At 32.2% G+C, this 16,803-nt stretch overlaps 1 protein-coding gene and 1 long non-coding RNA gene across 2 annotated transcripts; both read right to left on the bottom strand.

Moving 5' to 3' along the window:
- Positions 1-10,140: 10,140 nt before the first annotated feature.
- On the bottom strand, positions 10,141-11,413 carry LOC127882427 (uncharacterized). Its single transcript, XR_008050533.1, has 2 exons — positions 11,334-11,413; positions 10,141-11,192 (listed from the first exon to the last, which is right to left on the bottom strand). It is a non-coding gene; the product is annotated as an uncharacterized LOC127882427 (long non-coding RNA).
- Positions 11,414-12,231: 818 nt separating this feature from the next.
- On the bottom strand, positions 12,232-16,409 carry LOC127831475 (neural cell adhesion molecule 1-like). The gene is made up of 6 exons (XM_052356459.1): positions 16,053-16,409; positions 15,176-15,496; positions 14,604-14,894; positions 14,148-14,474; positions 13,552-13,866; positions 12,232-12,380 (listed from the first exon to the last, which is right to left on the bottom strand). The coding sequence occupies exons 1-6, from the start codon at positions 16,399-16,401 to the stop codon at positions 12,232-12,234; spliced, it is 1,752 nt and encodes a 583-aa protein (XP_052212419.1). The 5' UTR covers positions 16,402-16,409.
- Between the last annotated feature and the right edge of the window lie 394 nt (positions 16,410-16,803).

The raw sequence follows: 16,803 nt of genomic DNA, 5'->3' as shown, positions 1-16,803 counted from the left end.
ATATCCTATTTCCCACCCCTAAAATTACAATAAACAGATAATCTGTCAGTCATTCAGAGCTGATGAGGGTACTGATAATCGAGGGGTAGATAAGGCTATTACTGATAGGGGTTGCCTAGAAATAAGGCTGTAGTATGGAATACTTAAATAAATATTTTAATTTGTCATGCTTTACAATTTAATATTTAATTAATTAATGTAGAACTGTAACTCATGTTCAAATTTTAATAATGCTGGGCAATTTTATTAAATTATTAATTAAATACACATTTGATTCTGTAAAATTGTATTATGACTGATTATTATTGTAAAATTAATAATCTTTGCGTACAAAAATGTTTCAATACATGTAGGTATGATAATCATATATACTCGGTTTATATGATACTAAGCTATACGTATTTGTACTCATGTTAACATTATTGTTATACGTTTTTTACTTATAATTGTGTGCGCAATAAGTTTTCCATAGGTAACGGGATCTTCATTAATAGTTTTATGACAAATATTAAATTCTTAATAATTCATATTTCTATCAGTCTTTATGTCCTATTCATTAAATTACAATATTAGTGTACATATTGTAAATCTTTGATAATGTGTGTAAATATTGAAATAAATATTAAAATAAAAGTATATAAATGTATGTCTACTTGTGTACATATTGTACAGCTTTGATACTGTATGTAAATATTGAAATAAATATTAAAATAAAAGTATATATATGAATGTCTACTTTTGTACATGATAAAGCTTTGACAATGTGTGTTTCAAATATTTTAATAAAAATAATAGTTTAAAAAATATATTTTAAAAAGTACGTTTACTGTCTGTTATAATGTGCCGATAATGTAACCTGGTGTAAACACAATTTGTTAAAAAAATGTGTTATTTTGTGAAAATATTGCAATAAAAAGTATTGAACTAAACTCTGAAAGTATTTCTCATTGTGTTTATGCATAAATAACTCATTCAGAACCCATCAACACACCAATAGTTTCACTACCGTGCGAGTTGACTTTTAGGTACGAGTTGACTTCCGTGCGAGTTGACCAAACAACGTGCGAGTTGACTACCGTGCGAGTTGACTTAGGTACGAGTTGACTGTAAACCTTGTATTGTGGAGTCGTCGTGGTTATTGTATAGCCTAAAAACAATGTTCATATTCGCGAACATGACTTTAGAGTTCGAAACATGATAATGGCTAGAGAATTGCTCTATTTATGTTAACAGTCTTAATGGTATTTTAAATTAAACTGTAATTTGTTGATAAAAACATTGCAGAAAAAGCATCAATATTGCAAATATTCGATCATATTCGTTCGTTTCGTTCATATTCGCGAAAATGAGTCATATACGCATTATAGACGAACTCAAAATTTCGAGCAAAAAACTTCAAAAACTGTTTAAGGGGAATAAACAACACAATAATACAATTCCGAATGGCAATAAGTATGTTTCCAATGTTATTGTCTTTCTGGATTGTATTTATCATCACAGAAATGGATAAAAGCAACGTTTGGATTATCAAAAGGTAAATGTAATATATTTTCGAGATAAGTCACTATATTATTTATACAGTCTTTCAAAATTATGGAACGTTTTAAATTCATCTTTCCAGAAATAGCAATATGTGGGTCTAATCTCTTTCAAAAAGACATTTTATTCAACGTAACGTACCGAGTTAAGAAAATTCAAAAATTATAAATTGATTTTGACACCTTAAAAAGAAAACATCAATTATTTAATAAAGTTTGGTGTCTTTTACTCTTTATACAATGGAATATATTGCAATGGGTATAAACTGTTTATTGAAGTCTGATCCCCCCCCCCTCCCTTCTCTGGTCAAACTCCCATTGGAGTTCTTTATAAATTGGAGTTAAACGGGGATCCCCCGTTAAACACCCATTGGGGTTTAATTTAAATGGGGGATTGACGGGGTCCCCCGTGAAAACCCCGTTGGAATTTAATGGATATGGGAGATGGACGGGATCCCCCGTCAAAACCCCATGGGGGAAGAAAATCTACAAACACTTTATTTTCTTATTAAAGTACATATTTCTTACAATTATAACTTAAACATGTGTATTTGTAAACATTGAAACAGAAAACAAAGCATAATATTTAAATTACATTTTTTGTAAAATATAGGTAAAATTCTCCCGTCTGGAAAAAACACCCGTTGGAGAATTGCAATTCTTAACGGGGGAGCCAAAACCAACGGGGGATCCAACGGGGGATGGCAACTTTATCATCAAATAACTCTACTTTCCAAAAACATTTTAACTCTTTTTTTTTCAATTATATGTATGTACTCAATGCCCCCTACAAATATGCAAAATTTCATAACAATTGTTCAATAAATACAAAAAATAGGTTTGCAAATAATCTGGATTTGCAAACTTAAATCTGGATACTGTTAATTGTGTGTTTTGTTTAAAGAAGACATTGACAATGAATCGATTCATTTGCAAGTTATTAAGGTTTATATATCAGCTAACATCACTAAATATTTTTTTTAGTGTGGTCTTCGAAATGCTGCTTCGTTACTTGTATTTACCAAAATTTATACGTATCTGCGCATTCGTTCTATCCTTTCTAAATTTAAAAAGACCCTCTCTGTGCCCAACGATCGATTCTAGGGATTTCAAATGCTTACATCATTGTGAATGACCACTATAATATTTACTAGACAAATAAATAATAGTAGCTTTTGTAACACCGCCTGATTATGAGTGATTTTATTTTGGGATATAGCTCTTTATGCAGAACTTTCAGTTATGTACTGATGCTCGTTAGTGAATTAATGTTTGTAATTGCGGTTCAAGCTTTACACATATCCGTATAACAAATTACAATATTACAGTATTATAACTACATACATATTTAGTGTGATAAGTCATAATGACTTACTTAAGAATCATTATCGATAAACAACTTCAAAAATGTGATTACCATATCCTTAAGTATCCTTAAGTTTGACGACTAGTAGTATTGATGTACTTAATGTTTCAGATAACGAATATAATATTGACTTAGACCTTGAGTAGACTGGTTAACGTTTAAAAGTGAATCAATGAATAGGAAAAACGGCGACGACGGAGTAGATTGTAATAAACACTCGCGTATTTTTATGCAGTTCACCTGCACAATAAATGTTTTGAAACTTAGCTTCAGGTTATATATTAGCAAGTAATATGTTATATTATTTGATTTTATTATCCTGAAATAAACTGACAATAACCAAGAACATAAACCATTACCCAAAACGGCTACAATTCAATGATAATTTAGCAACGCTTAATATGTATCGTGTAACAAATTTCAAAGGGAGGTTTGCGTGACATCAGCAGACGTTTCAGCATCATTTATCTGGTACATTTGATGGAATATATATTTTATTCAGTCCTACGATGACACATATGTTATTGTACAAATACCATATTTACAACAGTATTGCTGTTGTATCAAACATTTATGCCATGCTCATTATGTTCACATAAGTACATGTATACACACACACACACTTACCTTTTCAGTAGCCCATGCCATTATTGCCTCCACCTCTGTTCCAAAAGACCTTGATCCGTCATGCGGTACGAGTAACCCAAGAGTAACCGGTTCCCCAGTTGCCACGTTTAACATGTACACTATCACACTTAAGGTCATTGCCATAAATTTTCCTGAAACGTCCGGCGGCATATTTGCTGTAAAATATTATTTGTTCACCATGTTAATAAGGATTTCCACGACAATCATTATACAATGTTATATACATGTTTAAATGACATCCGAATGACCTAAATATTTATTTAGTAAATCATAAAATTGGTGCCAGCTGTTCACTCGTTTTAAATATAAAACGCGATTTGATCCGAGTCCTCCATTCTTGAATATTAACATCACCAATGTATTTTGTTTCTACAGTAAACGTTAATATAAGTTATTATATACAGTTTATCCAAATCGTATAAATCGTATTTGAAACAAATATTGTAGTACCCGTATTTCAAACATGACCGCATTGGTAAACAGCAACTGTCGCGCGTAGGAATCACAATTATACTGTCCTATTGACACAAACTACAACAAATCTCAGTAACGATCATATTTATATCATTAAGATGTTTAGTACTTGAATTGCTTTCAAACATGCAATTAGGTTGTATTGATGACGTTTTACATTTATCGGAAGACAACCCCCTTGTATCCTGATCATTAGCTTTAATTGACGTTTAGATTTCTCTGCTTGTCATCGACGTCCTTGACCTTGATGGGTACGTTTTAAGCATGAATATGTTTCCATATGTATAACGGTCAATGCTTCATCACAACGAGACGTAGACATGTATGCATAAAATGCAAGCGATCGGTCCTCACACGGAAGAAATAGGGTTGTCTTTATCGATAGTCTTTCAGAGTCTTCGAGCACGCAAGACTTTTTATGAAACGCAGTTGAATAATGCACTTTACTAAGCAGTTAGTGTTCAATGTGATTAGCCGTGAAGATAAACCTTTGCCCGATGTATTTCCATTACACTCATCTTTTTTGTTTTGCTAATTGTGAAGATAATTAAACATGTATATTCCTATGATTGCCTTTTTGCTTGTACAAGAGTAACTTAAGTAGAGCTGAATGTTTACTAAACTAAGTGAGTACTTGAAGTTAAAACCAAATTATCGCAAAAGTCAACCTATGCATATAAATTAAAAAGACTTTTACGAGATTAATATATATGCTTTTGATTATTGAAGCTTTCGACTGTGTTTTTATAGTCTTGGATGCAATGCAAAGTAATTTATTTAATATTTGTTTTTTTAAATATCATGGTCATCATCATCATCATTATGAGTAGCTCATCCAATTGGAAGGACGACCATTTTTCACATTGTCCATCCAGCTTTCCTTCTGAATGCCTCGACGTAGACCCCCTCTTAACGACTCGTAAGCCTAGTCTTTCACAGAGAGTCGTGTCTTGTAACGTATGTAAATTCAAACCAATGTGCGTCGTTAAACTGTCGACAAGACGGGTTCTTGTGGATTAACATGTACTGCTGCCATGTTCGGGACGTACTGGTCGGTATTGTAGTTTATGCAGGAGACGCCGAACAGTCTTCTGAGACACGTGTGTTTTAAAGTTTGTATCCGCGTGAAACTTTCAGGTATTGCAGCCGTTACAAACGTTGATTTTGTTTTGCCTACACAAAATACATTGCGCCAGTTGCCATTAGCTATGTTATAGCACTTTCGTGCCAGTGCTATCGAATTATGCAAATGTTAACGATTTTGCGTGTTCACTTGTGTAACAAAAGCTGGGAGTACCATGTACAATACAATCGTTGGACCTGTAACAATATTGTGATAAAATAAACATATATATATTCGTAAAACAATTATTACAAAATCCTGAAATTTACTTTAAACTTGTTTAAATGTATGGATCAAGAAACGAAGCTCAGTATATCTCGATCTGAATGACTTTATATTTGAGAAAATAAACACTGACTAATTGATTACAGCCATAGAAATTGATTTCTTGACATCAGAACCGAACCATCTCGATTTTTTGTGTATGGTACAAGCAGGAAAAAGATGAAAATTTCACAAAATGTACGAAGCAGCATGTCCAACAACATGAACATTACCTTCGTTACATGATTAGTTCGTATTATTTTTAATATACTGTATTGCCTTAATGTTTTTTGTCTCAGATGTCATTCGAATAAATATTTCAATATGATAGTAGGTCAACACTAATCACGGATATTCAGAACTGTTTCATCCGTATCTTTGGTGTTATTATTGATAATTTGAAGTACTAATATTATCATAACACTTATGGATCTTCGTCGTGAATTTCATAAAGAAATGTTAATACATGTATTGTGCTAAAATCAAAACATAATTGTCGAAAAAGAACCGATTGTAAATGTATGCCACAATTGTATTTAATCCGTTAGCGAATTTTTAAATAATAATTGTCCGAATTCCTTGTGGGAACATTCAACATTCCCTTCTACACCGTAGATATTAGATACTTTAAATGCTTTACGCGTAGCATAATATCCATTTAAAAACGAAGGTAACTACACAGGCCAAACATGCTTACAGTTCGATAAAAAAGCTGCGAGTACATCAAGATTTGTTCACGGCCTACCATATCGAAAGAAATATTGGAGAGACATTCGTTAGGGATATGTAAAGAATGAAAACAAACCAAATATAACAACGATTTGCAAATTAATGGTGACTATAAACGCCACCGATGTACTTCAGTTTCCAATAAAACACTATTTGCATCGATAATAGCCATCAGAAACTATTATGCAAAGCGGGCCTATTAGAAGTTCTATTGAAGCGGAGATCAATGCAGACTGATACGCATAATGATCGAAGACTTTGAGTCATATCTTGGACTTTTTAGTTATCGGTTTGTCGCTCGTGTCGGATTTATTCGTTTTTTGCCCTGTAATCAATAGTGTCAATAATGTGGGACATTATTCGGGTTGAATTACACTAATTCCAAGTCTCATAGGGTCTGATTATAAAACTGCCAACTTTTAAATCATTTTTCTTGTATTACCTTTATATCAATTATTTACTAGACCGGTATCATTATAAACATAAATATGTCCTATTTTTATTAAATATACTAAAAATATATGGTATCGCAACATCTAAGAAAGTAAAAATCGGCAAGCAACATCGGAAATTTCGACAAAAACTCCGTACTTCAATAAGCACATCCAAAACACTAATCTTTCAACGTAATCCCATATGAAAATCACGATATTGTACTGACAAACATAAGATGCCGTGACAAATCACAATATAATATTTGAAGCAATATTTGAATAATGCCCTACCCGAATCAAATTGCAATTAAAGAAATACGCGAATATCAACTTTTAAACATGTCTCTCCAGCTCAAAAATTAAACTTAATTTTTCTCGGGATTGGATGGGGTTTTGTAAGTCGTATAGAGCCGTTATTTTGAATAAACAATGTCCGATGGGTAATTATATCAGTAATGTTAAATTGCATATTTTTGAAAAAAAATAGAATGGAATTAAATTTTCATCATGCTTAAATTTAATGATCCGCTTAAATATATACTACTCTCTAAATGTTAGTTTATCACTTCATATATTTTTTTTTGTATTTTTTTTCTTGTTTAATCTTATAACATCATTTATTATATATAACATAACACATACGTTCTGTTCTCACTGAAGCAATCATGACCTTTCATCCTTCGCTCGAATTGAATTATGTCGCTTTGAACAGTTTTCTCTCTTTTGTTAATACAACGGCTGTAATAAACGGGTAATCAAAAATAAAAAGACTAAACCTTCGAATTTACCCTGAATTAACGTTTATATAACTATCTGTATTTATATCGTTCGAGTTAAACTTGTATCCGCAAGAGTTTTCTGTTAGTCTTCTACGTAAAACGACTGAGGAAGACCCACGAAATAGAAGAGGTAATGAATTTATTATCTTATATATATAAAAAATTTTTAAAAATGAAATAATTCTTAAAACCAAATGCGACAACACATTCATTTTTAAAATAAAAATAATCTTCAAAAATAATATTCGGCATATCAGAGATAGTAGTTTTTATAATAAATTTGGAGTGTAATATGTTTGTTTTTTTCGATTTGTCTTTTTAATAAACCATGTTATAAATAATTTCCTAAACATGTGAATATGTTATTTAAACGGAATATATTTTTATTAAAATTTGAATTAATGATTTAACGCCGAAACTTACACGCATATTTAATCTATTTATAAATCTTTTGCGCGACAGGGTCATTTGTTACAAAGAAAACAAAAATCAAAGACACCAAATTTCGCGAAACCTTTCAGCCTTGAAATTGCAAACCCAACTTCGGTCTTCAAAACCAAATACCGACCAAACTAATGGATACAGACGGTGAAACGAAACGATCTTTTGTTGTGCAAAGTACAAACGCCTTTTGTGAATGCCATCAGAAATTCTCTCATTCGTCGACATCATTATCCCCGTCGCTGCCATACTTGTGTCATCATACACATTACCATCATTATTGAGATGCTTATAATCAAATTTGCAACTTTAATGTAATCATCATTACCATAGGAAGTAACATGAGTAAAATCAGAAGTGTTTTCATAACCAGATAATCAATATTGCAATATTGCGGGAAATACTCATTGGACTTAATATGGACAACTCATGGCACAGTCTGTCTTGTTTCTTAATAATTGCTTTGAAAAGTGTGTATATTATGCCGATAATAGTGATACTATGATGGAATCTTAGCTTTTTAGAACAATAACATGTTGATGTCGGAGACGTTGGTGATAATGCTGGTAATAGTAGAATTGTTGTTTATGGAGATGTTTGGGATGGTGATTTTGTGCTGCTTATTGATGATAATGGCGCGTATGATTGCTATAAGACTAAACCTGGGAAAGGATTAATCATATCTTATTAATATATTATCAATAACAACGAATATAGAACACAATTCATGGTGTTTAATACGAAAGTCTGGTTGACAGAAAAGGGCATTCAAAAATCACGTACTTAGGAGTTAACCACCATTTATGACTTTACACCAACTTGTAATGCAACAGGACCTTCAGTAAATGTTTATATCTTATATTTGATAGAAGTTGTAAGATAAACATTGGCTGCATAAAGAACATAACAAACTTTAAAGGGGCCTTTTCACAGATTTTGGCATTTTTTAACTTATTCATTAAATTCTTTATATCGATAAATGTAAACATTGGATCGTAAAAGCTCCAGTAAAAAATCAAGAAAAGAATTAAAAAAAGGAAAAGAACATTGCCCGGACCATGTTTCGAACCAGTGACCACTGGAGTCTTGCCAGAGTCCTGAAGTAAAAACGCCTTAGCCTACTGAGCTATTCCGCCGCGTACATATACTTGACGTATTTTATACCTTATATAAGCAATCTTCGTAGTTTCACAAAATTTAACGACAAAAACAGAACTCTCCAAATTATTCAATCGTTTCGCGTTGCAACGCTTTATAATTTTTAGATTTTAAAATCGTCAAAAGATGCATATAATGGCTATATTAGACCATGGTAAATGTTCAGTATTACTGTTTCCTCACAAATATCATAACTAAATCGAAAATTTGCGAATCTGAAACAACTTTTTTCAATTTTGTCAATTAACCAAAGCGTAAAAAGATCCCTTTTAACATCACGAGATGCGTGCATGGACAAATGTATGCAAGCTGCAAAATATAAAACAATTGCGTAAATTCAATAATTCATAATATTAAGATATGTTTCTACGACTATATATTAATTATGAAAAGGGTGATATTCGATTGAAGATTTGTGTAATACGTCTGTCTTGAAACCATGAGAACGAACTCCAAAAAAAGGAACTTAGCTTTTTGTTCATACATTAATTTTTGAAATAAAATTATTATTGAAACTGAGGAAACTGTGAAATTACTAGTAGCGGCAGTCGTGCCCATTAATGTATTTATATGTATTCATATGAGCAGCAAACAAACTGTTAAAGTAATGGAGATGACAGTCGTGTTATGGGGTCATGTATATAAAAAGGAATATGCCATTTCAGTTTTCCTTTTTTTCTCATGCAAAATATAATTTTGATTAAGTTAAAAAAATATTGTCATATGAGTTTTAAAGACTCGAGATAAACCCTTGATATGCGTTAATATATGCACATAAACTATATTGTATATCTAAAAAACGATGAAGCTTAGGCAAATGTCAAAAATGTATATATGTGTTTAGACTAGGTTTACTTTCAACCGATATTTGAAACACTCGTTGTGACATCCGAACTGAATATCCGGACATTTATCACGCGTTGTTTTTATGATACATACCAATTACATATATTAATACTCGATAAATAAAGTTATACGTGTTGATAAGAATATGATGAGAGTAAATATCGTGTAAGTTGAACCCTCGAAATGAACGGAAAATAAACATCAACAAAGTAAAATCTGGTGTTCTTAAAATATTTATATGATATGATCGCAAACGCTGATCAACAATATGCTTAAAACTAAAAACCTATTTACAAATTACACATATAAAGTGCTTACGCAAATATAACAAACCTAATGATAGCTTCTGAAGATGTTTATCACGTTGTCAAGATATCTTAACTGAGATGGTGCTATGTACAAATGGATTATACCTTCGACATAACATTTTAGACAATACGAATATTTCATATTGCAATCAAATCAACCGTTAGAATCGTTTACAATAATCTTAATGGTGTTAGGAAATTATTTATGCTACACATGTAAAATAAAAATGTAAACATGACGCTGAGAACCTTTTGCAAGCCAAAATTGTTATGTTCCAGTACATGTTTATCATTATGTGTATGTATTTTTAGAATTCAATTGTCTATGTTGACTTCAGAATAATTAGCTCGTCGTTCTAAACAAACATATACAACAACAATATGCCTTAAAAGATTATCTATAGCATAAAATATGATAGCATATGATTTCGAACATAACTACCTTTAAATAGACACAAACACATGTTTTCGTTAGTAAATGTGCATGCAATATGAGTATAAAGTATGCATGATTAAAATATAACGATATTTAATTGATGTTTTAAAACAAGTTTTAAAGATAACTAGAATATATCATTTAAAAACCTTTATTTAATTATTTTAATCTATTTCATTTTAAGCAAGAAAAGCAACAATCCATAGAATAATAGCAGTGCGCATCTTTTATGGTTGCAATGGTCATAATTATGTGCAACATTCATCATTCGAACATCGTCATCGACATATTTACATGACTTTCAAACGGCATAATACATGTACAACAAAATGATAAAAAATTACCCAAATTGCAACATTCCATCAGCATTCTTGGCGTGGAAGGTGTTGGTTCTTGAACTATTTTATCAATGTGTCCGCACTCGTTAAAACATCAGAAAGTTGGTGTACAAGTGTTTGAGACATATGTTACTTAGGTTTAGCATTGATTACACAAATTATGTAGAGTAAACGTTACTGTGTATTCACGAAAATTAGATTTTACCGTCTAATTATGAGTTATATTCCTGACGTCTTAATAATTTCGTATTCTTGATTTCCTCGATTGCCGGCCGCAATAGATTCATACATTGCATGCGGCGTCGATTCCCTGAAACGACATGTATAGTGACGCATATTTTTTATTAAATTTACAATTAATCAGGACTATGATTAATATTCAAGATAAATTGTATGGAATAAGAACGCAACATAGATTTAGGAATACTAATTTTGCTCGATTGATATTTACCTGATGCGCATTTCTGTATTCGCTTTTGTCTCTCCTAAACATGCAATAAAATATACGATCATGTTAATGGTTAATGTCCTTTTAAAAACCAATTATATAATACAATGATATCATGATTGGCTTAGTTATACGTGTACGAGCCTTGTGCCGTATTACAAATTTATAAAAGTCTTAAACATGATTGACTTGTTAGATTGATTATTGAATGATCTTTTTTTTATTAATGGATAATCTTGTTTTTATAAAATGACAAATATAAACATCGGAGCGCTTAAAATTACCTTCGTTCTGCTCACTAATATCCACGTTCTCGTATGCTTTAACAGTTGAGGTATGAACTATTTGAAGGTGTTCATTATCGTGTGTATTTTGGGAGTAAATAACTCGTTGAATTCTGTCCGCAGGATGTGGTGGTATTGACGAATAGGCATCATCACTTCCTGATAAATTATCTTACCTTAATATAATTATATTATTATATTATATTTATTATATATAATTATTGTATAATTATATCACCCAATTGAACGACACGAATGCTCTGCCCTAACGATCCTTAATGACAATATTCACGATAAATAAACCAAACTAGATGAAAATGTTTAAATCAACGGAGTGACTTACGTGATTTTGGGCCTAGGTTGGATACCTGAAATAGATATAGCATTTCAAAAATAGGTTCGTTCTGCCGTAAGTGATTGTGTTTTATAAAATATTTACTGGAACAAAATTATTTTAATTTTTGCCTCACATTCATTAGATTATCCATAAAGATGCTTATCTATGTGAAACACGGTTTGAATACGACGTTCGTACGATATGCACATATGGTCATTATCAAAAGCAGCAATGCATTCAATATTATACACTAGTATTTGTAATCTCAAATTGACGCATTTCAATTGGTACCTCCTTGGGAGTTGGTTCTTCGATTCATGATAATCCACAATCCTAGGATTCCGATAAAGAATTCTAATATAACACCTCCGACAACACCTCCGCTTATCGCACCCACGTTAAATGACTGGGGAGACGTACTGGGTGAATCTGATAATATCAGTGTGCATAACAATTTGATAACAATACAACATTTTAAAAACCTGTTATTATTAATGCTATACTTAGCGGCTACCTTTTTAAAATTATACACGAAAATATATGAATGCTATCAAACCATCTCGCATGCTAACAACAGAAATAAATGTATCATTAATATTTCTCTTTTTAAGGATGCACTTTCACATATAGTTTGTACTTGTTACTTAAAGATGATCGTGTATACTTGATGGGCCATAGTTGCAAGTTTGGAATCAAACTATAATAGGACGCCTTAACTCGGCCCGATGACGATATAAAGACTTCTGGAAATTTCTCGGTTAGGGCCGATTATAAACTTGTGGCCCGTCGCTGTCGAATGTTTTATTTTAAAATTACTAAAGTCCTGTGTTATTTCTTTAATTAACTAACAGATTTACTAACAAACCAGCATTCCTTCTTGATTTTCATTGTAGAAGTAATGTAACTAATGACGTATGATGAGAAATGTTTTATCCATATTAGTAAAGAAATATATACGTGTTAGGTGGACTATTTTTTTGCGCGAAGATTTGGGAAATTGTTGCTTTTGTCGAGAAAATATTAGCTTTCGAAATTGCTTGTTAAATAAAGCATCTACAAATTCAAAACCTTTTCAATTAAGGATTGTTTGTAAGTAGAGAATATTTTGAAACGTTCATGGGATTGAAATAAATCATTTTTATAAGATATTATCAGTTACGATAATCCTGTTGGGTTGTTCTGTTTCTGCTCTCATTGCCTGGTCGAGCATTAAGGTTCAAAACGATTTATATAGAAACATCCGATTCATCGATCAAGTCTATGGATTCAATTATTTTCAGCGTCTGTTTGTATTTTATGTGTTTTTTTAAATAATGTGTGTTTTTTTTTTAACGAACTTTTAGTTTTATTATTTTATAGTCTACTTCGTTTTGACTTGACTAAATGAAGACGAAATGTTGCAAACGTCGCGCGATCGAAAATATTTTCACCAAAAAAAAATGACCTCGCACAATTAATATTATATAATATTTTATAGGTCAAGAGCAGTCATGTAACTGCCCGCACGCGAGTCGTACATGCCTTACTTACTATTTATAGTCAAATACATATAATATTATTTTTGAAGGCAATGTAGTAGCCAAATATAATATAAACATACCCGAAGCATCTGTAGACAATGTTTTAAAAGATACGATATCAGAAGGTCCACTTTGACCTAAGATGTTTTCTGCGTAAACGCGTATACTATACTGTGTTGACTGTTCCAACATTGTCAATTCGAAGTAAACATCAGAGGAGCTAAGATTGAAAAATGCAGCTAACACAGATTGTTCAATCCATTCACTGTCTTCTTCTTTTACTTTAATAGTAAACCATTGAAGCATATGGCCTGTAGACAAGTTGCGGAGGGAAACCCTTACAGACGTTGATGCAACTTTGGTGACCGCAACAGATGACGGCACGTCAGGAGAAGCTGACATCATAAAAAAGATTAAGCTGTTTACATATTCGTTTTAATATATAAACGAAGACACGTGACACACTATGCGAACGGTGCAATATATGTGTATACTTAATAAAGGTTACGTGAACAATTTTAACAACATAAGACGACGGTTCCTTCATAAGCAAAGGTGTATTTAAGAGTGAATATTTAGGTTTTCTTACACTAATACTTATATATTGCGTATTTTTTTGTTGAAAAAAAAAACACAATTTTGTTGTACTTTTAATAGTTTAATATACTTGACATACAGGCAATTATAAGTTTAGCATGTCTGCTTGACGTAAGAGTTTGCCCGATATTGTTCCCCGTGCAATATAGTCTCATGTCCTCATCGCCGCGTGTGGCTGTGTAATTAAGGACACTTTTAATGACACCGTCTGGAAACGATTGCACATTTGAAGAATACGTTTCTACATCATCTATGTTATTCTCTGGTGTTCGATTGTCTTTGTACCACTTTATAATGGCGAGAGGTTTTCCTGGTGACGTTTTACATTCGAGTGTGGTAGAGTCATGATCCTTGATGAACACCATGTTTGATGCTGGGTTCACCATTTCAACGTGTGTAATTGGAACTGTATCAATTGTTAAAGATACCGATTGATATTTTATGCAAGCCATTCTTGTAACACATGTATACTCTAACAAGAACCATCAAATCAAATGCACAAGAAAACGCAAAACAATTAGTTAATATTTCTCACCATTCACTTGTACAGATATCGAAGAATATGTCGTTTCAGATCTAATCGAACCCATCGAAGGCGTCATAGTGTTGCGAGAACTGCACGTGTATTTACCGTCGTGTTGTTGATCCATTCTTGATATCACCAGATTCTCACCTGTTGCTGTACCTCCAGGATATGTCCATGTAAAAGACGGATGAGGATTACCGTTACTCTTGCATGTTAGGGGGAAGGACTTTCCAGACGAGACAGCCAAAGATCCAGTAACTATTGAACCATTGTAATTGAATTCCGGATGTGTAGGTCCAACTGTTCAACAAAGTGTTTATCATATGCATTATATTGTTTATTATCTGATTATACGATAAATTTTCATGAAACAAAAATAAAACCATTACATGAAAAGAAACTAAATATATTCGCAATATTAAATGACATTTTTATAAACAAATACAACGTTAATTGATAGGTCTCATTATAGCCTATAATTCAATAAATGCATTATATTCATCAACTGCGTCGTGTTGATCGTGAAGAGCTTCTACAAATGAACTTGGTGTGTTCATATTCCACAAGATAAAACAACTTACATAAAATATTCAATAATGGTTTCAATGTAGAACTGACTGTTGGTCCACCGTTGTTTCCAGAGCAGTATAAACGCAGGTTATGATAAGTTTTCAAAGGCATGAAAGTCAGTGTGCTGATAGTAGCGTTCTCACTCACTGTGGTTATTACGGATAAAATAGTGATGTTAATAACGGACTCCTTATTTGTTGTATCGTCAATAAACCAGTAAACGGATGGAGTAGGTCTACCGAAGTCACTGGTGCATGTAAACTGCGCCGACTGATTGGCAGTCAATGAGACTGGATCGACGTTGGGAGACATTTCTAGTTTGGTGATATGTACTGAAATAATATGACAAAACACGACCCCTTGTATACGTTCCAGTAGACAAATAGTATTCTACAAAATCGGTTATTTATGAAATAGTATATTTATGTATATATCATTCACATTTTTAAACGTATGTTATAAAACTTGTTGTTTTTACAAGGAATTTAAATAAAATATTATTTTAATTGATCATTTTCGATATATTTGAAAGTCACTCTGCGACGATGTATGCACTCGGTTTTCGAAAATGTACATAAGCATGTAAACATAAGAACTTAAGTTCGGTTTTATAAACCGCATTACTCGAGTGCACTCATATGGTTTGGATGTCTCCGAATATTAACTCTTATAATGAATTTACCGTTAATTAAAGAAATTGAATAATAGAAAAGCAATAAATATTCTCTAAAAATATAATTTTCAACCGAGTACATAGACGTGTTTACAGTCGTAATGGTAATCTCATTTAATTTGTTTTTCTTGCCAGGACATTTGCAAATTGCAATCAATTCAATGTTTACCATTTATATTGTGTTGAATGGTTGTGAAAAGTTTATTTTGACATACCATTAACTGTAATGAAAACATAGTTGCTAAATTTAAATTGTCCATCAATAGCTGCATCGCATCTCCATCTATCCCCGTTATCAGCAACGGTTAGTGCTTGAATGGTGCAGGTATACTCCCTTGCACTTACACAAATGCATATAAGTCCTGAGGGCGGAGGTGGATCAAATCCACAGGTGGCGTTACTAAGCACTCCACTTGCCAAGAGTTTCAGCTCTGGAGAACCCGGCGTGTTTGCAGTTTTACGCCAGCTAACGAATCGTACATTTTCTGTTGCCGAGCAAGTCAAAGACAATGCATTCCCCAAAGTTGTTCTTCCGCCATCGATGGATGTTCCATTTCCGGTCATCACTATGTCATTTGCTTTTTATATATACATAATACGTTCAAATTTATTTAACATATACATGTTATTATTATGCGATAAATTATACCAGACTTTCACGAATATTCCTTTAAACCGTGATCGATTCTAAATTTAGATAATCAATTATTATCGTGCATTCGGATATACGGATATTTGAAGACATGTATATAATAATGTGGAAGGGCTATACTTCGCACGTAACCGATAGCATTATGTTTACTACACAAGTAAAGTAAATCTGAATGGCCATTTCGCAGCATACAGTTAACCATCTATATACAGCTTAAACCAGTCAGATTGATAGTTAATGTAAATGGTTGGTGTGTTACTGTAACTGCAAAATAATATACAATCAAGTGAAATATAATAAAACTTTATTGGCGT

The sequence above is a fragment of the Dreissena polymorpha genome, chromosome 5 (assembly GCF_020536995.1).
Source record: "Dreissena polymorpha isolate Duluth1 chromosome 5, UMN_Dpol_1.0, whole genome shotgun sequence".
In the NCBI taxonomy this organism is placed as follows: domain Eukaryota; kingdom Metazoa; phylum Mollusca; class Bivalvia; order Myida; family Dreissenidae; genus Dreissena; species Dreissena polymorpha.
The sequence above is the reverse complement of the archived record's forward strand: the minus strand, read 5'-3'. Positions and strand labels throughout refer to the sequence as shown.